The following is a 26,841-nucleotide window of genomic DNA, read 5'->3' as shown; positions in this document are numbered from 1 at the left end:
TTCCATCTCAGACCTCTTCAATTGTGCATGTTGAGACAGTGGAACGGCGATCATTCAGATCTATCACAGCAGATATCCATGGATGCTAGGACTCGGATCTCCCTCTCTTGGTGGATTTGTGCGGAGCAATTGTCCATGGGGACATCCTTCTTGAGACCGTCCTAGGAGATTGTGACCACGGGCGCGAGTCTGGCAGGATGAAGAGCTGTTTGGGGTGCCAGAATAGCACAAGAAAAAGGGTCCCGGGAGGAGAGTCTCCTTCCGATAAATATTCTGGAACTCCAAACAATCTACAATGCTCTGAAGGCATGGCCTCCTCTGGGGTCGTTCAGCTTCATCAGATTCCAGACCGACAACATAACCTCGGTGGCTTACATCAACCATCAGGGGGGTTATAATAGGAGGAGCTCCCTAGCCATGAAGTAGGTTTCTCGGCTATTGGAGTGGGCAGAGTCCCACAACTGCTGGCTCTCAGCGATTCACATTTTAGGTGTGGACAACTGGGAAGCGGACTTTCTCAGCAGACAGTCCTTCCATCTGGGTGGAATGGTCTCTTCACCCCGAAGTGTTTGTGGAGATTTGTCTAAGGTGGGGAACGCCGGAGATAGATCTCATGGCGTCCAGACTCAATTGCAAACTACCTCGATACGAGTCAAGGTCCAGGGATCCCCAGGCAGAGCTGATAGATGCCTTAGCGGTGCCTTGGGGGTTCAGCCTAGCTTACATTTTTCCACCGTTACCACTTCTACCTCGTGTAGTGGCATGCATCAAACAGGAGCGAGCTTCATCCATTCTGATTGCTCCATCGTGGCCGCAGGGGACGTGGTTTGCGGATCTGGTGGGGATGTCATCCTCTCCGCCGTGGAGGTTACCCTGTCGTGGGGATCTGCTGGTACAGAGCCCTTTTCATCATCAAAATCTCGATTCTCTGAGGCTGACTGCGTGGTGATTGAACGTCTAGTCTTGTCCAAGAGAGGTTTTTCTGAGAGTATGATTGATACTCTAATTCAGACAAGGAAGCCAGTCACTCGTCGCATTTACCATAATGTATGACGGACTTACTTGTCCTGTTGTGAGAAGCATGGATATCCTTGGCATAAGGTGAAGTTATCCAGGATTCTGTCCTTTCACCAGAATAGTTTGGAGAAGGGTCTTGCCGCCAGTTCCTTAAAGGGACAGATTTCAGGATAATCAGTCTTGTTGCATAGGAGACTCGCTGAGCTTCCTGACATCCAATCTTTTGTTCATGCATTCCATTGACATTAAGATTCTGTCCTGGAAGGTTCTCTTCCTACTGGCTATTGCATCGGCACGCAGAGTATGTGAACTGGCTGCCTTGCAATGTGAGCCTCCTTATCTGGTTTTTCATACGGATAAGGCTGTGCTTCGCACTGGTTTGGGGTTTCTTCCCAAGGTGATGTCTAACCGTAACATCAATCAGGAAATAGTGGTTCCTCCTTTGTGTCCTAACCCTTCTTCTTCTAAGGAGAGGTTACTTCATAATCTGGATGTGGTTCGTGCCCTGAAGTTCTATCTTCAGGCTACAAAGGATTTCAGATAGTCTACATCACTTTTTGTGGTGTATTCAGGGAAGCGCAAGGGGCAGAAAGCCTCTTCTACTTCTTTGTCCTTTTGGTTGAGGAGCTTCTCAGAGGATCAGGGCTCATTCAACTAGAGCTGTGGCTTCGTCTTGGGCCTTCAAGAATGAGGCCTCCTATGGAGCAAATTTGTAAGGCGGCTACCTGGTCTTCCTTACACACTTTTACAAAGTTTTAGAAATTTGACGTTTTTGCTTCTGTGGAAGCTGTTTTTGGGAGAAAGGTTTTGCAGACTGTGGTGCCCTCAAATTGGGGTCCGCCTTTTCCCTCCAGGTTTCATTCAGTGTCCTCTAGAGCTTGGGTATATGTTCCCAACAGTAATGAATGAAGCTGTGGACTCTCCTCCCCTTTAGATGGAAAACATAAATTATGCTTACCTGATAATTTAATTTCCATCGAGGGGAGGAAAGTCCACGGCTCCCGCCCGTATCTCTGATGGGCGGACCTACATTTATCAAAATTACTAATGGGATATTCACCTCCTGGTTAGCAGGAGGAGGCAAAGAGCACCACAGCAGAGCTGTTAAATAGCTCCTCCCTTCCATCCCACTCCAGTCATTCTCTTTGCCTACGTTAGTGATAGGAAGAGGTAAAGTGAGGTGTTAGATTAGATTCTTCAATCAAGAGTTTATTATTTTTAAAGTAGTACAAGATTGTGCTGCTTTGTCCTAGGGTGTAGCCATAGTCCATATCAGTCTCTACAGTAGAGCTTTGGTGGCTTTAGAGCAATGGGAACTTGTGGGAGATAATTCTCACTGCGCCTCCCATACACTTTTGCTGCCCTTATCCTGATAGCCTAAGTAAGATGACTCAGGCTTTATCTTTATCCACAGGGCTATGGGAGGGAGAGGCCCTCTTAAACCTGCTGAGCTGCCCTGCTGTCGGGCAGATTTCAAAGGTAAGTGCTGACTTTTTTATTCTGGGTCTGAAGCAAGAAAAGGATTCAGGACAGAGGAAGTATAGCACTTTACTGGGAGATATATCTCCTATATATTTATTAAGGAGTCCTGTGACAGCGTTAATAGCAGGCACTGGGGCTGAGGAGCGTGGCTTCTGGGGCACTTGAATCAAGCTGACTACAAAGGAGCTCAGGAGAAATGTCTAATAACAGAGAGGGCTAAACCACTTATTATTATGTGGTCGCTGGTAAATCACCTGTATAATTTTTTTTTTTTTTTTTTTTAGATGAAAAAAGAGACAGTACATGAAAAAAAAAAAATGCAGTTGAGAGCACAATAATTACAGATCAGCATGACATTTTGTGCTTTACATAGTTTTAACATCCTAAATTTTTAACTCTTAACTTATATAACCAATAAAACAAAACAAAACAATAAAGGTTGGTCACCTCCATTATGCAAAAGCCAGAAATTCTTTTGTCCTTTTCGACAAAGGGGTATATTTATTTATTTATGTAATGTCCATTTGGTTACTCTAGGGACTTCTTTCACTCACTTGTTATAATATTTCTTATGTCGTATATAGTATTCAATGTGCGTGCATTCGTGTTTCCCAGTAAAACTTTATGTTATTAAACATCTCCATATCCTTTCTTATAAAATAACCATACTCCTCCAGTTGGATCGTATGGTCCATTAACAACTCCCATGCCCTATATGTAGGGACCGCCTGTGATTTCCAATTAGAAGCTATCAGGGATTTGGCTGTATTTAGTGCTAGTTGTATTAATTTCCTCTTAATTTTGCATTTGCAGTTTGGAAGTAAGTTTAATAATGCTGTTGTGGGCTGGATTTGATACTCAGGGCTTTGGTTGCTGATCAATTTAATAAAATCTCCTATCTGTACCCAGAATGGTTGAAGCTTATCACAAGACCACCAAACATGTATCATGGTGCCTCTGCTACCGCACCCCCTCCAGCACATATCAGAGGCTGTCGGATAGATTGTCTTAATTCTAGCTGGGGTGAGGTACCATCTCATCAGGACCTTGAAATTTAATTCCAAGGACCTAGCCGCAGTTGAGGATTTTCTAGTGTTTTGGGTAATATGTTTCCATTCCTGTTCATCTAATTCCTTCCCTAATTCCCTATGCCATCTATTCCTATAATTAGGGACCACGTTCAATTCGCTGAGCGATAGTGCCCTTTTTGCCCACGCCAGAGTATGACATAGTGGTTGATTACTAAGACACTGTTGTTCGAACATAGTAGGCTGTCTAGTTAGCTTGTCTCTATCTGGGGACGTGGCCAGGAAGTGCTGGAGTTGGAAATATTTCAGCCATTTTGTAAAGGCACCCCCCACCTCACCCCCAAGGTCAGATCTCTGCTTTAGTTTGCCGTTAGTTAGGAATTTGGTTATGGGTAACGTGTAACCCATTTCCCAGTCAAGTTGTCTAATTTCACCTGTATAATTTTAATATGTATTATACCTAACTTTCGGTATTACTATTTGCCCTAGGTTCACAAAGAGGGTTTCAGTTATCCCCCGGTAGCCTATCTCTAAGATAATGGCGACCGGGAGAGCGTGTATTGTTACGCCCACGAAGGGCGGGGTTATGTTTGGTGCCGTTTTCTGAGAGGCGCAATGTACAATCTCTAGGTTTTACTTTAAGGGAAACTCTGAGATGCGTGTTATCACGCCCACGAGGGGCGGAGCTATGTTGGAGGCCAAATTGGGCTGCACTCGCTTCTTTTCTTCCGTTCATCGGAAGGTGGAGCTTTTAGTACTCTGTGGTTTTACTATGTGGGTCCGAATAGCGCTACAGCTGCGCTCCAGGTCTGTTTAGGATCCAAAACATGAAGTTACAAAGGTTAAGGGGTATTAGAAGGGCACCTCAGCAAGATTTAACTGAGGTATAAGTACAATATTTGTGTGCTAATCTAAGTACACACAAAGATAAAAAGTTACAGTTTTAAAAGCTAAAGAGAGAGTAACGTTTTTTTATTTGTTGATCTTTATTAAAATAATTTCAACTGTTATTGGTTTAATCCATCCTTTGTGTCTTAGGATGGAACAGGAGCCCACAAAAAAAACACACGTATTGTGTGTGCCAATTTTTATCAAAATTTTTTTTTCTCTTTTCTGAACCTACTCCTCTTAAGGCTTTTTGCTGTTTGGGAGTCTGTTGACCATGGTCAATCTATACCACAAATTTCTCCTATAAGTGTCCCACTAATTGTTATGGCCCACATGCAGTGCCCTGCACTTCCTCTAACACTCCACTTGGAGTTACTTTGCATTTCATTCATTATAGGTTTTCCCACAAGGTAGAAACGTTATTAGAGGAATTATTTTCAATTATTTAGGTCAATAGAAAATGGTTGCCTTAGTAGTTGCTTTTCCGAATGGTTCTTCCCTGTTACCTGATAGAGGAAGATACCTGAGAGAGAATTCCCAGACTCAGATGGAATAATATCTTTATTTGTTCTGAGGTTGTTTTTCTTTCAGTTTTTTCTAGCTTGAACACCTCCATTTGTTAATTTAGGAGGTTTTAGCTACCCGACTCTGACACTACTAGTGTAATTTATCCTAGTGTGTCCAGTAAGTTATTAGGAATGGAAAGACCGCATTCCCTATATTTAAAAAGATGTTTTCCATAGCCGACTTAGCTAAGAAGGTTGGGCAAACATTCCCTAGGGTGGAAGGAGTAGTTTTCAGCTTAGCTAAGAGAACTACAATACCCTTAGAGGATAGTTGGGTTTTTCAAAGGTCCTATGGACAAAAATTAGAAAAGGGATGTACACCAGGGCTTACAATGGCAACCAGTTGTGTAATTTACTACCGTCACTAGTGCAACGGCATATTGGTTTGATGCGTTGTCTGATGCTACTAAGTCAGAAACTCCCCTGGATAAAAATCCAGGATAGGATAAAAGCTTTCAAGTTGGCCAATTCCTTTATTTCAAATTTTTTCCTTCAAGTTATCAAACTGGGAGCATAGGGTTTCAGGTTTCTCTGTTCCAGCTCACAGAGCTTTATGGTTAGAACTTTGTTCTACGGAAGTATGCTCTAAGTCTAAGCTTTTAGCGATTCCTTACAAGGGGAAGACCTTGTTGGGACCTGGCTTGACGGAAATAATATCTTTTGGGATTTAAATATTTAAAAAAAAAAAAAAAAACAACAAGCAAACAAATAGCCTGCTGTTGAATCAATCACAGCGTGAAGGACATGCCCCCAATCCGGGACAGGGTCTTGTAGGGGGCAGACTTTCCGTCTTTGCTCAGGCTTGGGTTCGAGATCTTCAGGATCCCTGGTAGATAATATTGTCCCAGGGACACAAATCAGAGTTCAAAAAGTTTTCCTCCCAGAGGCAGGTTTCTGCTTTCAAGATTATTTGCAGATCAGATAAAGGGAGAGGCGTTCTTACACTGCGTAGGAGACCTCTCAGTCCTGGGAGTGATTGTTCCAGTTCCACTATGGGTACAGGGTCTGGGTTTTTTTGTCCCAATCGGTTTGTGGTTCACAAATAAGAGGGAACCTTCAGACCACCTTTAGATCTCAGGAGTCTAAACAAATTTCTTAGTGTACCGTCCTTCAAGATGAAAACTATTCGTTCCATTCCCTCTTGATCCAAGAGGGTCAATTTATGACTGCAGTGGATATAAAGGACGCGTACCTTCATGTGCCATTCTCAAGAATCGTCTCAAGTTCTAAGGTTTGCCTTTCTGGATAAATGCTTCCAGTTTGTGGCTCTTCCTTTCGGTCTTGCCACAGCTCTCAGAGTTTTCCAGCTCTGGGATCGCTGTGGGCGGTGCTTCGGTTATGGGGCATTGCAGTGGCGCTCTATCTGGACGACATCCTAGTCCAGGCACCATCCTTACAGCAAGCAAGATGTCACACAGACATGGTGTTATCCTTCCCGCGATATCCCGGGTGGAAGGTAAATTTGGAGAAGAGTTCCTCAGTCCCAAACACAAGGGTAACTCTCTGTGGAACCATAATAGATTCTATATCATTGAGGATTTTTTTGACAGAATGTCAGGAAATCAGAGTTTATCGATACTTGTCTAGTCATTCAATCCACTCCTCGGCCTTCAGTGCTCAGTGCATGGAGGTAATCGGGCTGATGGTGGCAATGGACATCATCCCATTTGCTTGGTTCCATCTCAGACCTCTGCATTTAAGTATGCTCAGGCAAGGGATCGGAGATTATACAGATTTGTCTCCTCGAATACTACTGGAGAAGGAGACAAGGGGATTCTCTTCAATGGTGTTGTCTCTGGATCATCTCTTCCAGGGAACCTGTTTTCGCAGACCATCTTGGGGGATTGTGACAACAGACTCCAGCCTTCTAGGGTGGGGAGCAGTCTGGAGGCTCCCTAAGGGCTCAGAGGGTTTGGACTCAGCCAGAGTCTGTTATACCTATAAACATTCTGGAGCTGAGAGCAATCTACAATGTTCTTCTGGCCTGGCCTCAGTTAGCCTCGGTCCTGTTTCTCAGGTTCCAGTCACTCAAAATAACGTCAGGGACTTACATCAATCATCAGGGAGAAACGAGGAGTTCCTTGGCGATGACAGAGGTATCAAAATAATTCAGTGGGCGGAGGCCCATTCTTGCTGCCTGTCGGCGATCCACATCCCAGGGGTGGGTTTTTCTGAGCAGGCAGACTTTTCATCCGAGGGAGTGGGAATTCCTTCCGGAAGTGTTCTCCAATTTTTTTCCTCCGTTTGCTTTTCTTCCTCGGGTCATTGCTCGAATCAAGCAGGAGAGGGCATCGGTGATCCTCATAGCACCAGCTTAGCCTCGCAGGATTTGGTATGCAAATCTGGGGGACATGTCATCTCTGCAACCTTGGAGACTTCCGTTGAGGAAGAGCCTTCTAGTCAAGGGCCCCTCCTCTCATATCTGGTTTCTCCTAAAACTGTCTGCTTGGAGATTGAACGCTTAATATTATCCAAGCGGGTTTTTTTTTCTGTCTTGGTCATTGAGACCATGATTCAGGTTCGTAAGCCTGTCACTAGAAAAATGTATCATTATATGTGGCGTAAATATCTCCATTGGGGGGAATCCATGGGATACTCGTGGAGTAGAGTTAGGATTCCTAGAATTTTGTCTTTTCTCCAAGAGGGTTTGGAGAAAGGTTTATCTTCAAGTTCCCTGAAGGGTCAAATCTCTGTCTTTATTTTATTTCACAAACGTCTGGCAGATGTCCCAGATGTACAATAATTTTGTCAGGATCAGGCCTGTGTTCATACCAGTTACTCCTCCATGGAGTCGGAATTTAGTTCTCAGAGTTCTTCAAGGGGCTCCGTTTCAGCCTATGCATTCCTTAGATACTAAGTCATTATCTTGAAAAGTTTTATTTCTTGTTGCTATTTCTTCTGCTCAGAGAGTGTCAGAGCTCTTGGCATTACATTTGGAGTCTCCTTATCTTATTTCCATTCAGATAAGGTAGTTTTTACGTACTAAATTAGGATTTCTTCCTAAGCTTGTTCTGATCGGAATATTAATCAGGAGATTCTTGTTCCTTCCTTGTGTCCTAACCCTTCTTTTCAGAAGGAAAGACTTCTGCACAATTTTGACGTGGTCTGTGCTTTAGTTTTACCTGCAGGTGACTACGGACTGTTGTCAGTCTTCTTCTTTTGTTTGAGGTTTTCTCAGGAAAACGCAAGGGTCAGAAAGCTACGGCTACTTCTATTTATTTTTGGCTGAAGAGTATCATACGTTTTGCATATGAGACTGTTGGACAGCAGCCTCCCGAGAGGGTTACGGCTCATTCCACAAGGGCTATTTCTTCCTCATGGGCGTTCAAAAACTAAGCTTCTGTGGAACAGGTTTACAAGGCTGCAACTTAGTCCTCTCTTCACACTTCTTCAAAGTTCTACAAATTTGACACTTTTGCCTCGGCTGAGGCAGCTTTTGGGAGAAAGGTTCTTCAAGCAGTGGTGCCTTCCGTTTAGGTTCCCAGTCTTGTCCCTCCCGTATCATCTGTGTACTCTAGCTTGGGTATTGAATCCCATTAGTAATTAAGATGATCCATGGACTCATTGTGTCTTAAAAAAGAAAAGAAAATTTATGCTTACCTGATAAATGTATTTCTTTTTTGACACGATGAGTCAATGGCGCGCCCTGTTCTTTTAGACAGGTTGTGGGTTATTATAAACTTCAGACACCTCTGCACCTTGGCTTTTCCTTTCTCTTCCTAACTTCGGTTGAATGACTGGAGTGGGAAGGGAGGAGCTATTTAACAGCTCTGCTGTGGTGCTCTTTGCCTCCTCCTGCTGACTAGGAGGTGAATATCCCATTAAGTAATTAAGATGATCCGTGGACTCATTGTGTCAAAAAAGAAATACATTTATCAGGTAAGCATACATTTTCTTTTTCATAGTCAGCTATAAAAGCTGATTTTCCAGGTAAATAGAGACATTTGTATTATTTTAGTAGGTTATATAAATACTTATTTTTAATTAATGGAGGTCATTTATTTTGTTTTTTACATGAGGTAGAGATAAAGATTATTCCTTGTTCAAGATCAATTAAGGTATAATAGTCCCTCTCTGTCAACCATTTTAGAATCCATTTACTTTGGGACATCCAAAAATAATTCTCAAAATCAGGAAAATTTAAACCAATCCTTCTGTTGTAAATTATTAACTTTCTACAAGCTATTCTATGTTTACTCTTATTCCATAAAAATGTCTTCATTGCTTGATTTAATTACGATATCTCTTTTTCTTAGCATACACATAAATATAGATTTCCATTTTGTTTAAGTAACTTTTTATCTTTAAGAATGGTTATACCATCTTTCAGATGAGAGATTTTAAGTCCCAAATATTTAAAGACATTATTCACTTCCATAAAAGGGGATCTATTATTTCTTAATTTAATCTAAAGACATAAAAAAATAAATTTAGCTTTATTAATCTTATATCCTGAGATTATGCTAAATAGATCAGTACTTTTTAAAAGCTTCTGAATATCTTTGAGGTCTTATTTAGGAAAATCCATTAAAGCATCTGCTTATAACAGTACATTTTATTACCAATCTTTATACCTCAAAAAAAAAATTCTAAACTTGCATGCTAAAGGTTTGATCTATAAATTACACAATAATGGTGGAGAGGGCAACCTGTCTTGTTCCCCTTTAAAAATGAAAAGTCTCGGGGAAATCTTTCATAGTTGACAGTTGCACTAAATCAATTTCACTATAGTAAGCGATAGTTAAATTTCCTAAAATTAGAAGATAATCTGTTTTTCATAAACCCTGTCTGATCCTGGTGTACCAATTCCCTGAGTACTATCTGTAATCTGTTTGCTAAAATAGAAGTGAGAAATGTATAGTTTTGGTCTATACAAGCCCATCAGCTCTAGATCTTTATTTGGCTTTAATATTAAAGGGACATGGAACCCAAAATGTTTATTTCACGTTTCAAATAGAGCATTTAATTAAAAAAAAAACTTTCAACATTACTTTTATCAAATTTGCCATGTCCCTTTAATTGTAACTAAGGATTGAGAAAAATATTTTGATGGGTCTTTTTGCTTTCTAAAATAGTAATGATATAGTTCTGTTAATACCGGGACTACTTGGTCAGAGTCTGACGCCTTATTCAAGGCAGTTTCCTTATTGCTATGTATATCTACCTTATTATGGCTTTAATTTTTTTTATGTGCTGTCATTTGGAACATGAGAAATTAGATTTATCCATTATCAGACATCAGTTCCCAGTGCACAATGCAGGTGAAGAAGAAAACAGTTTGACCAAGCTCCAATTAACCAGTCAATATCAATAACCATCCTCTTCTTAGAACCTTGTGTAATTTACTGTATTTTGTGAAAGCCTTTATGACTAATCCTATTTCTGATCAAATGTACATGCTTTTTTTTCACTTTTTTCAGAGGACGTGTATTTTCAAATTCCTTGGAGCTCTTGCTGTAGACCTTGGAAAAGAGAAAGTGAAGCCACTGCTGTCAACAATAATTGCTCCTCTCTTTAGAGAGCTGAACAGCACATATGCAGAACAAGGTGGTTATTGTGACTAATGATCTCAGATATGTGGAACGTTGTACTGTGTAATCACCCTGACTAAGATATGGTAGTCTACATCTAAAAGTAAAATGTCTGTGTATATTGGTTTCCATGTGCAGTTTAAATATCCTTTTAGCTAAGGCCATTGTGTATTGCTGTACTATAGATACAGTAGCAGAAATGTAAATAATTATGAAGAGATCTACAGGATTTCTAACAGTCATGTCCAGATTTTAATGAAAAAATTCATAATTGATAGTTTGCATTTTGATCTAGGAAATTAGCAATTAACTGTACCTTATCCAATGATGTGTTCTCTTCCCTCAGATCCAACACTGAAAAATCTATCTCAAGAAATCATAGACCTTCTAAAGAACTTAGTTGGCCTGGAGAGCTTTTCTTTAGCATTTGCAGCTGTACAAAAACAAGCTAACCAGAAGCGGGTCATAAGGAAAAAACAAAAAGCATTGCAGGTAAGGTTATTTTGTACCGATACTATATATATATATATATATATATATATATATAAGTAAGCAATAATAAAAATGTTATACTGATTTAAAGAGTAATAAAAAACACAGTGAAGTGCTTAATAGAAAAATAGGCTTATTAAAGGGACACTGAACCCAATTTTTTTTCTTTCGTGATTCAGATAGAGCATGCAATTTTAAGCAACTTTCTAATTTACTCCTATTATCAAATTGTCTTTGTTCTCTTCCTATCTTTATTTGAAAAAGAAGGCATCTAAGCTTTTTTGGTTCAGTACTCTGGACAGCACTTTTTTATTGGTGGATACATTTATCTACCAATCCGCAAGAACAACCCAGGTTGTTCACCACAAATGGGCCGGAATCTAAACTTACATTCTTGCATTTCAAATAAAGATAACAAGAGAATTAAGAACATTTGATAGGAGTAAATTAGAAAGTTGCTTAAAATTTCATGCTCTATCTGAATCACGAAAGAAAAAATTTGGGTTCAGTGTCCCTTTAACATGCACACTTAATGCTTGTTATAGTTCCTTAGTATTTAACTTTTTTTTCCCCTAAGTGTCAATTGTTTGTAATTACATACTATCTAATATGTAGAACAATCAAAGATTTAAAAAGCTTAACCCTATAAAAGCAGTTACAAAGAAACTTCTAATCTTGGACTAATACTATTTTCTATAGCTTTACTAGAGGTAAAATAAAATAGACTTAAAAATATTTACTTTATGTAGTGGATCACTGCCACGGTGCCTTTATATAAACGTGGATAAAATGGTGAGAGTCCATGATACATATCTCCTAGGAATTACTCTTCCTTAACACACTAGGAGGAGGCAACGATTCCCAAACCCCAAGAGCTCTATAAAACCCCTCCCACCTCACATGTACCTCAGTCCTTACTTTCTCTTGTTAAGTGTATCCAGTCCACGGATCATCCATTACTTATGGGATATTAACTCCTCCCCAACAGGAAGTGCAAGAGGATTCACCCAGCAGAGCTGCTATATAGCTCCTCCCCTAACTGCCATTACCAGTCATTCTCTTGCACCCAACGACTAGATAGGATGTGTGAGAGGACTATGGTGATTATATTTAGTTTTATACCTTCAATCAAAAGTTTGTTATTTTATAATAGCACCGGAGTGTGTTATTCCTTCTCTGGTAGAATTTGAAGAAGAATCTACCTGAGTTTTTCTATGATTTTAGCCGGAGTAGTTAAGATCATATTGCTGTTTCTCGGCCATCTGAGGAGAGGTAAACTTCAGATCAGGGGACAGCGGGCAGATTAATCTGCAAAGAGGTATGTAGCAGCTTATTATTTTCTGACAATGGAATTGATGAGAAAATTCTGCCATACCGATATAATGTAAACTCAGCCTTAAATGCAGTAGCAGCAACTGGTATCAGGCTGTCATGTATGTATATTTTACACTTCAGTATTCTGGGGAATGGCACTTCACTGGAATTATACTGTATGCATAAAACTTTAGCCTAATTTGCAGGGACTAGCAACAGGCTTTTTAATAACACTCAATTTATTAATGTTAAACGTTTTTTGCTGCCATGTAAAATCGTTTAATTTTCTGAGGTACTGGGTGAAAAAATGTTTTGGGCACTATTTTTTTCCACTTGGCAGTCGTTTTATTTAATTTCTGACAGTTTACTGATCTCTCTCACTGTTAGCTATCAGGGTTAGTTATCCTTTGCTAATGGGAGCAATCCTTTGCTATAATTGTGTTTTTTACAAAGATTTGATGCTATAACTTTTCAGTTTATTAATTTTCAACTGTCATAACTTTTTCTGTGCTTCTTATAGGCACAGTACGTTTTCATATTATAGTAAATTACTTGAAAAGTATTTCCAAGTTGCTAGTTTATTTGCTAGTGTGTTAAACATGTCTGATTCAGAGGAAGATATCTGTGCTATATGTGCTAAAGCCAAAGTGGAGCCCAATAGAAATTTATGTACTAACTGTATTGATGCTACTTTAAATAAAAGTCAATCTGTACAAATTGAACATATTTCACCAAACAACGAGGGGAGAGTTATGCCGACTAACTCGCCTCACGTGTCAGTACCTGCATCTCCCGCTCGGGAGGTGCGTGATATTGTAGCGCCGAGTACATCTGGGCGGCCATTACAAATCACATTACAGGATATGGCTACTGTTATGACTGAAGTTTTGGCTAAATTACCAGAACTAAGAGGTAAGCGTGATCACTCTGGGGTGAGAACAGAGTGCGCTGATAATATTAGGGCCATGTCAGACACTGCGTCACAATTTGCAGAACATGAGGACGGAGAGCTTCATTCTGCGGGTGACGGTTCTGATCCAAACAAACTGGATTCAGATATTTCAAATTTTAAATTTAAGCTGGAAAACCTCCGTGTATTACTAGGGGAGGTGTTAGCGGCTCTGAATGATTGTAACACAGTTGCAATACCAGAGAAAATGTGTAGGTTGGATAAATATTTTGCGGTACTGGCGAGTACTGACGTTTTTCCTATACCTAAGAGACTTACTGAAATTGTTACTAAGGAGTGGGATAGACCCGGTGTGCCGTTCTCACCCCCTCCGATATTTAGAAAGATGTTTCCAATAGACGCCACCACACGGGACTTATGGCAAACGGTCCCTAAGGTGGAGGGAGCAGTTTCTACTTTAGCTAAGCGTACCACTATCCCGGTGGAGGATAGCTGTGCCTTTTCAGATCCAATGGATAAAAAGTTAGAGGGTTACCTTAAGAAAATGTTTGTTCAACAAGGTTTTATATTGCAACCTCTTGCATGCATTGCGCCTGTCACGGCTGCAGCAGCATTTTGGTTTGAGTCTCTGGAAGAGACACTTGAATCAGCTCCATTAGATGAGATTACACACAAGCTTAAAGCCCTTAAGTTAGCTAACTCATTTATTTCAGATGCCGTAGTACATTTAACTAAACTTACGGCTAAGAATTCCGGATTCGCCATTCAGGCACGCAGAGCACTGTGGCTAAAATCCTGGTCAGCTGACGTTACTTCTAAATCTAAATTGCTTAATATACCTTTCAAAGGGCAGACCTTATTCGGGCCCGGGTTGAAAGAAATTATCGCTGACATTACAGGAGGTAAAGGCCATGCCCTGCCTCAAGACAGAGCCAAACCTAAGGCTAGACAGTCTAATTTTCGTTCCTTTCGTAATTTCAAAGCAGGAGCAGCATCAACTTCCTCTGCACCAAAACAGGAAGGAGCTGTTGCTCGCTACAGACAAGGCTGGAGACCTAACCAGTCCTGGAACAAGGGCAAGCAGGCCAGGAAACCTGCTGCTGCCCCTAAGACAGCATGAATCGAGGGCCCCCGATCCGGGAACGGATCTAGTGGGGGGCAGACTTTCTCTCTTCGCCCAGGCTTGGGCAAGAGATGTCCAGGATCCCTGGGCGTTAGAGATCATATCTCAGGGATACCTTCTAGACTTCAAATTCTCTCCCCCAAGAGGGAGATTTCATCTGTCAAGGTTGTCAACAAACCAAATAAAGAAAGAGGCGTTTCTACGCTGCGTACAAGATCTTTTATTAATGGGAGTGATCCATCCGGTTCCGCAGTCGGAACAAGGACAAGGGTTTTACTCAAATCTGTTTGTGGTTCCCAAAAAAGAGGGAACTTTCAGGCCAATCTTGGATTTAAAGATCCTAAACAAATTCCTAAGAGTTCCATCGTTCAAAATGGAAACTATTCGGACAATTTTACCCATGATCCAAAAGGGTCAGTACATGACCACAGTGGATTTAAAGGATGCTTACCTTCACATACCGATTCACAAAGATCTTTACCGGTATCTAAGGTTTGCCTTTCTAGACAGGCATTACCAGTTTGTAGCTCTTCCATTCGGATTGGCTACGGCTCCGAGAATCTTCACAAAGGTTCTGGGTGCTCTTCTGGCGGTACTAAGACCGCGAGGAATTGCGGTAGCTCCGTACCTAGACGACATTCTGATACAAGCTTCAAGCTTTCAAACTACCAAGTCTCATACAGAGTTAGTACTGGCATTTCTAAGGTCGCATGGATGGAAGGTGAACGAAAAGAAGAGTTCTCTCTTTCCACTCACAAGAGTTCCCTTCTTGGGGACTCTTATAGATTCTGTAGAAATGAAGATTTACCTGACAGAAGACAGGTTAACAAAGCTTCAAAATGCATGCCGTGTCCTTCATTCCATTCAACACCCGTCAGTAGCTCAATGCATGGAGGTGATCGGCTTAATGGTAGCAGCAATGGACATAGTACCCTTTGCATGCCTACATCTCAGACCGCTGCAATTGTGCATGCTAAGTCAGTGGAATGGGGATTACTCAGACTTGTCCCCTACTCTGAATCTGGATCAAGAGACCAGAAATTCTCTTCTATGGTGGCTTTCTCGGCCACATCTGTCCAGGGGGATGCCATTCAGCAGGCCGGACTGGACAATTGTAACAACAGACGCCAGCCTACTAGGTTGGGGCGCTGTCTGGAATTCTCTGAAGGCTCAGGGACAATGGAATCAGGAGGAGAGTCTCCTACCAATAAACATTCTGGAATTTGACAGCACCTTGGACCTTCGGGATGGCTTATGTGTTTCCACCCTTCCCGATGCTTCCTCGATTGATTGCCAGAATCAAACAGGAGAGAGCATCAGTGATTCTAATAGCGCCTGCATGGCCACGCAGGACTTGGTATGCAGATCTAGTGGACATGTCATCCTGTCCACCTTGGTCGCTACCTCTGAAACAGGACCTTCTGATCCAGGGTCCCTTCAAACATCAAAATCTAATTTCTCTGAAGCTGACTGCTTGGAAATTGAACGCTTGATTTTATCAAAACGTGGTTTTTCTGAGTCAGTTATTGATACCTTAATACAGGCTAGGAAGCCTGTTACCAGAAAGATTTACCATAAGATATGGCGCAAATACTTATATTGGTGCGAATCCAAGAGTTACTCATGGAGTAAGGTTAGGATTCCGAGGATATTGTCTTTTCTACAAGAAGGTTTAGAAAAGGGTTTATCCGCTAGTTCCTTAAAGGGACAGATTTCAGCTCTGTCCATTCTTTTACACAAACGTCTGTCAGAAGTTCCGGACGTTCAAGCTTTTTGTCAGGCTTTAGCTAGGATCAAGCCTGTGTTTAAAACTGTTGCTCCACCATGGAGTTTGAACTTAGTTCTTAATGTTTTACAGGGGGTTCCGTTTGAACCCCTTCATTCCATTGATATCAAGTTGTTATCTTGGAAAGTTCTGTTTTTAATGGCGATTTCCTCGGCTCGAAGAGTCTCTGAGTTATCTGCCTTACATTGTGATTCTCCTTATCTGATTTTTCATTCAGACAAGGTAGTTCTGCGTACTAAACCTGGGTTCCTACCTAAGGTGGTCACTAACAGGAATATCAATCAAGAGATTGTGGTTCCATCTTTGTGTCCTAATCCTTCTTCGAAAAAGGAACGTCTGCTACACAATCTAGATGTAGTCCGTGCCCTGAAATTTTATCTACAGGCAACTAAGGATTTTCGACAAACGTCTTCCCTGTTTGTCGTTTATTCTGGTCAGAGGAGAGGTCAAAAAGCTTCGGCTACCTCTCTCTCCTTTTGGCTTCGTAGCATAATACGGTTAGCCTATGAGACTGCTGGACAGCAGCCTCCTGAAAGAATTACAGCACATTCTACTAGAGCTGTGGCTTCCACTTGGGCCTTTAAGAATGAGGCTTCTGTTGAACAGATTTGCAAGGCTGCAACTTGGTCTTCTCTTCATACTTTTTCCAAATTTTCCAAATTTGACACTTTTGCTTCTTCGGAGGCTGTTTTTGGGAGAAAGGCTCTTCAGGCAGTGGTTCCTTCCGTATAAAGAGCCTGCCTGTCCCTCCCGTCATCCGTGTACTTTAGCTTTGGTATTGGTATCCCATAAGTAATGGATGATCCGTGGACTGGATACACTTAACAAGAGAAAACATAATTTATGCTTACCTGATAAATTTATTTCTCTTGTAGTGTATCCAGTCCACGGCCCGCCCTGTCACTTTAAGGCAGGTAATTTTTCCATTAAACTACAGTCACCACTGCACCCTATGGTTTTCCTTTCTCTGCATGTTTTCGGTCGAATGACTGGTAATGGCAGTTAGGGGAGGAGCTATATAGCAGCTCTGCTGGGTGAATCCTCTTGCACTTCCTGTTGGGGAGGAGTTAATATCCCATAAGTAATGGATGATCCGTGGACTGGATACACTACAAGAGAAATAAATTTATCAGGTAAGCATAAATTATGTTTTTCTTCTGCTGGAGGTGGTGGAAGACTGAAGATGTGCATTTGATTCTTCAGAGAGGGGTTCTCAGTCTATATTGAGGCCCGGTCTCCCTTTAGTGTACAGTGTTGGTCAGAGGGACGTATATGGGGTATGGTTTGTGGCTCCTTTTTCGCCTCATAGAAAATTCCTCACAAATCCTCCATAATTGGTTGCAGGGACTTGTCTTTTGCCTTCTCCTATGGATCTACAATATACTCCTATTCCATAACATCTGCTGATCTGTTTCAGTACTGGTTTGGCTATCTACTGGTTGTTTGCTAGTGGACAAGTGTATTAGTTAGTATATTACTTTTAACATTTAGACACTCTCTAGCCTTGTTATGAACATTTATTGTTTATATATTTTTATTAAAATATATGGCCCTGGGACAGAATCTATATATTATTCCCCTTGCTGTTTTGCACGCGTCAGGTTTTTGGGCATGCTTAGTTTTAATTTTGTGCATCTGCCTTCTGGTCTATGTGCATCGGTATAGGGCACGTTAGTTTTACGCTCATCACAGCAATGGGATACCAGTTCAGAAATTGTTATGCTGTACATTACCTGGTCTCTGGTATATAATATCTTGCGAGTCACCATGTTGTGCACTGATGCAGGGGCAGGTCTGTGCTAGGAGCCCCAGAATGTGAAGTATAGTCTTCATCTAGTGAAACAAGTAGAGTTGCTTCAGGTCCGGCTAGCGATCCACAGTAAACTTGTGTGGGCAGGCAAATAATTCAAATTGAGGAGAAACATCGCAACTGAACGCTGCTACACTGTAGCGTGTCATGGAGCTCACAATATAGTCTTCATCTAATCTGAGTTTATGACATAGGCAGCTGCTCCACAGACAGTGTTCTGTCTGGCACCGAGAGACTGCCATTTAAATGGAATGGCAGATGGACTGGGGTTACATACTAATGCAGTCTTCATCTAGTTTCTTCAGGTCCAGCTAGCAATCCACAGTAAACTTGTGGCAGGCAAATAATCCAAATTGAGGCAAAACACTGCAGCTGAATGCTACTACACTGTAGCGTGGTGCCAAGGCTGTGCTCAGACAGGAAATGTAGTGCCAACTCCCTGCATACACCGGCCGGTACCGAGATTTTACAACTCTGGACAGACTGGACTGCTTTCATATTATTATTCAGTGCTTTAGATAATATAGCAATGAATGTCAATGACAGGCATGAAGGTGCGCAGACAGAGAAGGGAGTTGGAAGTCAGGGTTGAGGATCGTCTCTAAGCAAGCAGCTAGAAAAACGGCATATTTATTATTAAAAAAAATATATACACACACTTCCAATAAGTTTACCAATTAACTTACATGTATAACATGATATATTAAAAACTTTAGCACACAGAAAACTTGGGTGTATAATGTCCCTTTAAGCCCTGACTTACCTTTTCTGCAATCTGTTACCCTGTACCGCACTTGAGTTCAGGAAGAGAGAAGAAATTGAAAACAGAGGAACTTAGTAAATATTTACACCGAGATAGAACGGAACAGTGACACCTGCAGGTAAAAATTAAAAGTGCAGGCAATTTTTAATTTTTTTTACTGTCACGTCCGGTCTTTCTGCAGACACACTACAGATTCTGCGATGAGATCGCACAGTGTTCTGCCTTGGGGCAGAACAGTTTTCTGGTGACTCTGCTAGTGAAGATCTTTTGGGTTTACTCAAAAGTGCCAATTCTTTTATTTGTGATAATGTGTTTGCTATTATATATATCAAAAGCATGTCTTTGACAGTCCTAGAAGAGCATTATGGCTAAAGTCCATGGTCTGCTGACATGGTGTCAAAATCCAGACTATTATCTCTTTCATTTCAGGGAAAGAAACAGTTTGGTTCTGATTTAGATTCTATAATATCTGTTACTAGAGGTAAAGGGGCTTTTATAACTCAAGACAAAAATCTAAAGCTTCTAATCATTTTTGTTCCTTTTGTCAGAATAATGAACAAAAGCTTGACTTCTCTGCTCAGATGCAAGACACCTCTGGCCCAGTCTTGAGGCCTAGTGCTAGCTGGAACAAGTCAAAGCAGGCTAATAAATCTATTCCTACTACCAAATCTGCATGAAGGCGTGGCCCCCAATCTAGAGTTTCTGGTTGTGGGCAGGTTATGCCTTTTTCAGGATGCTTGGTTTCAGTCTGTTCCAGATCCCTGGGTTCTAAATATAGTTTACCAGGGTTATCGACTAGGCTTCAGAACAAGGCACCACAAAGGAAGGTTTTTCTGTGCAATGTTCCAAAGGCTCAAGCTTTTTTCCAGTCTGAGTGATTGTACCAGTTCCTTTGCAGAAACAGGGAATGGGATTTCATTCATATCTCTTCACTGTTCAAAAAAAAAAAAAACGAACGGTACTTGCAGACCAGTCCTGCATCTGAAAGCTCTGGTTCCTTCTTTCAAATGGGAACTATTCAGACTATTTGGACTTTTGTTCAGCAAGGTGAGTTTATGCCCACAATAGATTTAAAGGATGCTTATCTTCATGTTCCAATACTCAGGGAACATTATCTGAGGTTTGCCTTTCTAGACATTTTTCAGTTGGTTGCTCTACCATTTTGGTCTGAGTATTGCTCCAAGAATATTCACAAAAGTTCTGGATGCCCTATTGTCTTTGATCAGATCTCATGGTATTGCAGTTTCCCTACCTGCAGTCTATCTATTTTCCCTCAGTTGCTCTTTGTATGGAAGTTCTGGGTCTCATGATTGCAGCTTCAGATGCAATTCCATCTCAGTTTCACAAGAGACCTCTTCAGCTTTGTCATTGGTGTAAATTATACCCCAGTATCTCAGTACAAGTTAGCCCTCTGACTTGGTGGCTGGATCATCAGATTCTTTTGGTGATCACTACAGATGCAAGTCTTACAGGTTGGTGAACTGTAAGGGCCTACGTGTCAGTTCTCTGAAGGGGAAGATTTCTACTCTCTGTTTTATTTCATCGGAAAATTGCTTATCTTCCTGATATTCATGGTTTTTTTCTGGCTTTGGCCCGTATTAAAGGACCAGTAAATACAGTATATCTGCATAATCAACAAATGTATGATAAAAAGACAATGCAATGGCACTTAGTCTGAAGTTCAAATGAGTAGTAGATTTTTTTTCTGACAAATTTCAAAGTTATGTCTGTTTCCACTCCTCCTGTTTCATGTGACAGCCATCAGCCAATCACAAATGTATATCCTGTGAATTATTGCACATGCTCAGTAGGAGCTGGTATCTGAAAAAGTGTATATATAAAACGACTGAAGAAAATTGCAAAGTTGTGTAAAATTGCGTGCTCTTTATCTGAATCATGGTGTTAAGGGTTTTGCAGGCTCAGCCTTTTGAACCTATGCATAAGGTGGATATTAAACTGCTCTTTTGGAAGGTTTTATTCCTTTTGGCTATCTTTTCTTTTACAAGAGTTTCAAAGTTATCTGCTCTTTCTTTTGATTTTTTTTCCCTGAAGTTGTTTCTTCAGAAAACTAACTGATAAATTGTTGTCGCTTCTTTGTGTTCTGATCCTAAGAATGCTTCAGAAAGATCTTTGTATAATTTGGATGTTGTTAGAGCATTGAAATATTATATTGATGCTGCTAAGGACTTTAGAAAGACTTCAAGTTTGTTCATTCACTTTTCTGGTGTTACAAAAGGACAAAGTTTCTGCTGTATTTTTGGCCTCTTGGTTGAAACAAGGCTTAATTGGAAGTAGGTCAGCCTCCACACCAACATATTACTGCTCATTCTACAAGATAAGTTGTCACTTCTTGGGCTTTCAAGAATAAGGCTTCAGTTGACCAAATTTGCAAAGCAGCTACTTGGTCTTCTTTGCATACGTTTAATAAATTCTCCCATTTTTGATGCTTTTGCTTCTTCTGAGGCAACCATTGGTAGTAACGTCCTTCAGGTAGCTGTCTCAGCTTTATTTTCTCTTGCCTGATTTATTTTTAAGTGCATTTACAAAAAAATATTGTCCTTGTTGGGTTTTTGTGGGGTTGTGGATTTATTTTTTCAGTGAAAAAAATAGTTTTTAAATCCCTCCCTTTATGTCTCATTACTCGTTGTCTCAACAGCTTGAGTATTAGTTTACAGGAGTAATAGATTGTGGAGACTCTCACCACCTGTATGAAAGAAAACAATTTATGCTTACCGGATTCATTTCTTTCATGGTGGTGGGAGTCCACGTGACCCTACCCTTTGTTTTTTTTTATCCATATTTTTCTCCATGCTCCTTTTATGGCTGCTATTCCTTTTTCTTACCTCCTTTTGCTTGTCTATACGTTAGACTGAGACACATATGAGGTGGGAGGAGTTTTATAGAGCTCTTGGGGTTAAGGAATCTTCGCCTTCTCCTAGTGGTAAGGAAAAGATCATTCCTAAGAGTAATGGATCGTGGTCTCCCACCACCATGAAAGAAATTAATTTATCAGGTAAACATAAATTATGTTTTTAGTAGTTAATATATAAACTGTATTGAAAGTTCGATTATATACAAAAACATACAAATCCGATTTCTCCCCCCTTTTATTTTTGTTTTGGAAATATTTACAGAGTTACAGCTTGTATTATTTTCATTTATCGCTATACAAAAATGATTACTCTCTTGAACTATAAAAATGAGGTTTAAAAAAGACTACTATGGTGCCCAAAACCATTCATTGAAATTGCAAGTTTTTAATAAAATAAATTATGTCAAAAATATGAATATTATCACAATTATGTATTTTAGGCAGTGGCAAACCCTGAAATGGCTGCTAAGAAGAAGCTGAAGAAACACAAAAACAAAAAGGAGGCTAAAAAAAGGAAAATTGAATTCTTACGGCCAGGATACAAAGCAAAAAAAGCAAGAAGCAATGTGCTTAAAGATTTAGCAATGGTGGAATAAAATGATTTTAAGAAAGCATCTATTACTTTGTATATAATAGGTTTAAATAAAATGCTGTTATTTTTGTCTGAATATGATACTATGTACAGTCACTGACATGTTTTCTAATTAAAGAGTAAAATATGCATATTAGGTTTGTTATTATTTATGTAAAAGGAAATATACATATTTCAAGAATATATATTATGATGTTGATCTTGAAGCAGATGTTTCTAGAGATGTAATGGTAGCAAGATAAACCATACAGTGGGGATCATGTTTTTTTCTGGGGCATATAAATGTAGAGGGACATTGTTCTAGTTATCTGTCTTTTCATATGCATGGGGGGGGGATCTGCACTTCTTGTTTTCCCAGCCCATTTTACTGGGTGTCCCAGAATATTCTCATCAACAGTGCAAAACTCGGAGCTTCTTAGTACATTTTTAAAAGGTTTAATACTGGATTATTAGATCAGTAGCTGTGCATGTTCTTCTTTATAGTTGTGTCTATTACATGCAGTTATATGAAAATTGGTGTAAAAATGTATTTTTTAAATTGCATCACTTCCTTTTGATCACTGATTTTGGGAAAACAGTTATCTGATCCGGCCACCCCACAGACAAACTAATGGTCTGTCTGATTGGCCCTCTCTTAAATCAAGGAGAATTTTTGCACAGATTTACCTTGGAAGACAATTATAACTTAAAGGGAAATTAAAGTAAAAATTGAGCTTGCATGATGAGAGACAACTAATAGTCTTAAAGAACGTTTTATTTTGGTGCTAGGTTCTCATTAATCACTTCTTACTTTTTGTGCTCTATACAAGGGATATACTTTGATTGATGTTCCTCCATCCACCCCAACAAGTGCCCCCCACCTCCCTGCTGCGTCCAATCACGTGATGGGCCGAGCGGCACTTAAAGGAAAGAAATGGCCGGTAGCAGAGCAGCTCATGCAATCGCATCACTAAACATGGGAGGGGGAAGTGTGGGGGCGGAGGAGGCACGCTGTTACGGTGCAGATTAAACTGATTGTTTGTTTCAAATATGATTATAAAGAAGGCAAAAGTACTTGGCTAACATGGATTTAGATCACCACTTTGGAGATGACAATTTACCATCAATTTAATATATTATTAAAAGCTCAAACTTATAATGAAACCAAATTCACAGATTGTTGATGTTCAATAATCCTATAGTTGATACAGTTTAAAATTTTTCATAAATGTAAAATTAAATTTCTTTTTAAAGATACGATGAGTCCACGGATTTCATCCTTACTTGTGGGATATCGCCTCCTGGTCAGCAGGAGGAGGCAAAGAGCACCACAGGAGGGCTATATATGTGTGTATATATATATATATATATATATATATATATATATATATATATATATAGCTCCTCCCTTCCCTCCCACTCCAGTCATTCTCTTTGCCTGTGTTAGTGATAGGAAGAGGCAAAGTGAGAATCTCCTACAGGAAGAGGCAAAGTGAGGTGTTAGTTATAGATTCTTCAATCAAGATTTTATTATTTTTAAAGTAGTGCCACAGTGTGCTACTTTGTTCTGGGGTGTAGCCTAGACCAGATCAGTCTCTACAGTAGAGCATTTGGTGGCTTTAAAGCAATGGGAACTTGTGGGACATTCTCACTGCGCCTCCCATAGATGTTATGCTGCCCTGTTTGTAAAAGTCTGAGGGAGAAAATGCTCAGTACTTTGTTTCCACAGGCCAATGTGAGGGAGAGAACTTCACAAGCCGGGTGAGATGCCTTACTGCCGGGCAGACTTCTAAGGTAGGTGCTAAGCTTCATTTTCTAGAGTTATACAGGTTTGGTATGTACAAAGAAAATATTTGGCACTCTATATATGGATATATCCCTGGAATGGGGATACGTTTTTCGAAAGGCAGTTCTGTAATTCAGAAGCAACATGTCATCTCTTCCTTCTGTATGAACCCTTGCTGCTTATAACTAGGTTAACAGCCGACAGGGAGGGTTATCCTATTTCACTATTTAGGTGTTATATAGGATTCTTGTGAGGGTTTTATACATGATATGTTGCATATCCCTGCGTCTTACGGTTTCTATTGCTGAAATTGGAAGCTGACAGGCAGGGTGATCCTATTTAGGTATAATGTGTTGTCACATAATGTTGTTTGTTCATGTTTCCAATGGTTTATATTGTAATATAAATTTGGGAACTGACAGGAAGAGTTATCCTGTTTTAGCACAGATATACAGGGTTGTTACATGTTCCTTTTCATACCGGTGCCCCTGCTCACTACGGCTTATGTTTAAAATTCTCAGCCGACGGAGATTTATGTTGCCTTGTTGTTCATGAATGTGTTTCACATGTTGGGTGAGTTTATTGAGATGGCGGCCGGCAGGGAGATTTGTACCTATCAGCTTGTATTACTTTGAGAGCTGACTGGGGGGCTTTCCCAGCGGCTGCATTTTGTTTTCACAATGTTTGTCCGCACAGGAGATTGAGCTCGATATGCCCGTGATGGGCGGAGCTCCATTACGCGCCATTTGGCTAATTATTGATCTCCCGGCGGCTCCTTTTTGTCTACGCCCACGATGGGCGGAGCTTCGTTACGCGCCATTGTGTGTGTGCCATTTGGCTAAATTTCTCCAACGGAACGCCAGATGCCTCCTCGGCTGTGTTTTACTGCAATACAGCATAGAGGTTTTTCGCGCCGTCTGGAGAGTCTTTTGAGAGAATGGGACACTTTCTCTGTCATGTTAGACAGAGAGGCGTCGCAAGCACGTAGTGTTTAAAACAATTTCCAATTATCCTTATGCCTATTATCGGTGTCCCATTCAGGGACGGACGGATTGTGCTCTGAATGGAGGAAACAATAAACTGGTCTTTCCTGAGTGAGATAATTGGAGATTTAAGAATGAAACCGTGAAAGGTTTAACTAATTTTCTGGGTTTCTGTATTATCAATCGCATAGAGCAGTGCATTTGTCATTGGCAACTGTCCCATACATTTTGTTACTTATGTTATGTCTTGATTCTAATGTGGAACGTTCTCAGATTGTTCTGTTCCCCATGTTTTAAGAGAAATCCCTTTCAGAAATGGATGCTAAAAGCAGCATTTTGACACTTTGCAATATTTTATGCAATTCTTGCCGCTAGTATCTTTAAATAAATTAGACATGCTGTTGAGAAGTTTATTTAAATAAAAAAACGGCACAAAAGGGGGCTTTCAGTCTCTGTAAATAATATCTGTTCTTGAAATAAACTTTTTGTTAATCTAGGTTTTTTTTCTGCTCAGAGAAATAACTAGTTACTGTTTAAGATTATGGAGACAGTAACACTTTTTATTCAATGTCCCGCGATGGGTGCCCTTTCACTGATGGGTTACAAATTTGCATGTTCATTTTCTGAAGGGTGACTACGTTATGCAATATTTGCACGCGAATATAATTTACCTTTGCACAGAAAAGTAAATAGTCTCAGTTTAACAGTTAAAGAGACAGTGTGGGTTCATTTATATTAAGACATTACTTCTGTTTATTTGTGTGAATTCATCCTTTGTGACTTAGGATGGAACAAAAGCACACAATAGAGTTGTCTTTAAGATTAAAAGAGATACAGGACAGAATTAAAGCTCTAAAATTAGCTAATTCATTTCTTACAGATGCTTCTTTGCAGATTACCAAATTGGCGGCTAAGAGTGTGGGGTTCTCCATCTTAGCACGCAGAGCCTTATGGTTGAAATCCTGGTCTGCGGATGTGTCATCCAAGTCTAAGCTTTTGGCTATTCCCTACAAGGGGAAGAACCTGTTCCGGCCTGACTTGAAGGAAATTATTTCTGACATCACGGGAGGTAAGGGTCATCTCCTCCCTCAGGATAAGAAGTCCTAACAGAGAGGTTGACAGTCATTTTCACTCGTTTTGAAATTTCAAGGGAATTCCCCCCTTCCTCTAAACAGGAAGGGAACTATTCGCAAACCAAGCCCACCTGGAGACCAAACCCGTCTTGGAATAAGAGTAAACAATCCAAGAAGCCTGCTGCTGCTCCCAAATCAGCATGAAGGGTTGGCCCCTGATCCGGGACCGGATCTAGTAGGGGGCAGACTGTCTTTCTTCCTCCAGGTTTAGATGCGAGATGTTCAGGATCCCTGGGCAATAGATATAGTGACTCAGGGATACAAACTGGAGTTCAGAAGCTCTTCCCCCAGAGGAAGGTTCCTTCTTTCACGATTATCTGTAGACCAGATAAAGAGAGAGGCGTTCTTACACTGTGTAAGAAATCTCTCCTCCATGGGAGTAATCTGTCCCATTCCAATTTAGGGACAGGGGTTTTATTCAAATTGGTTTGTTGTTCCCAAAAAAACAGGGGACTTTCAGACCTATTTTAGATCTCACAAGTCTAAACAAGTTTCTCAGAGTTCCATCTTTCAAGATGGAAACTATTCGTGCCATTCTTCCATTGATCCAGGAGGGTCAATTTATGACAACGGTGGATCTAAAGGATGCATATCTTCATGTTCCTATCCACAGAGATCATCACAAGTGCCTCAGGTTTGCCTTTCTGGACAGACATTTTCAGTTTGTGGCTCTCCCTTGCGGTCTGGCCACAGCGTTTGAATTTCCACAAAAGTTCTGGGGTCTTTATTGGCGGTTCTAAGGCCGCGGGGCATTGCGGTGGCGTTTTACCTGGACGATATACTGAT

At 40.5% G+C, this 26,841-nt stretch overlaps 1 protein-coding gene across 1 annotated transcript in view; it reads left to right on the top strand.

Moving 5' to 3' along the window:
• Positions 1 to 22,307, top strand: part of UTP20 (UTP20 small subunit processome component) — a 350,150-nt gene extending 327,843 nt beyond the window's left edge. The window contains exons 60-62 of the mRNA XM_053716993.1: positions 10,402 to 10,528; positions 10,859 to 11,004; positions 22,023 to 22,307. Of these exons, the coding sequence (XP_053572968.1) occupies positions 10,402 to 10,528; positions 10,859 to 11,004; positions 22,023 to 22,178 (429 nt within the window). The 3' untranslated portion in view covers positions 22,179 to 22,307. The remainder of the gene's footprint in view (positions 1 to 10,401; positions 10,529 to 10,858; positions 11,005 to 22,022) is intronic.
• The last annotated feature ends 4,534 nt before the right edge of the window (positions 22,308 to 26,841 follow it).

This window comes from Bombina bombina, chromosome 6 (assembly GCF_027579735.1).
Source record: "Bombina bombina isolate aBomBom1 chromosome 6, aBomBom1.pri, whole genome shotgun sequence".
Taxonomy (NCBI): domain Eukaryota; kingdom Metazoa; phylum Chordata; class Amphibia; order Anura; family Bombinatoridae; genus Bombina; species Bombina bombina.
Note: the sequence above shows the minus strand (reverse complement) of the source record. Positions and strands in the feature narration are given on the sequence as shown.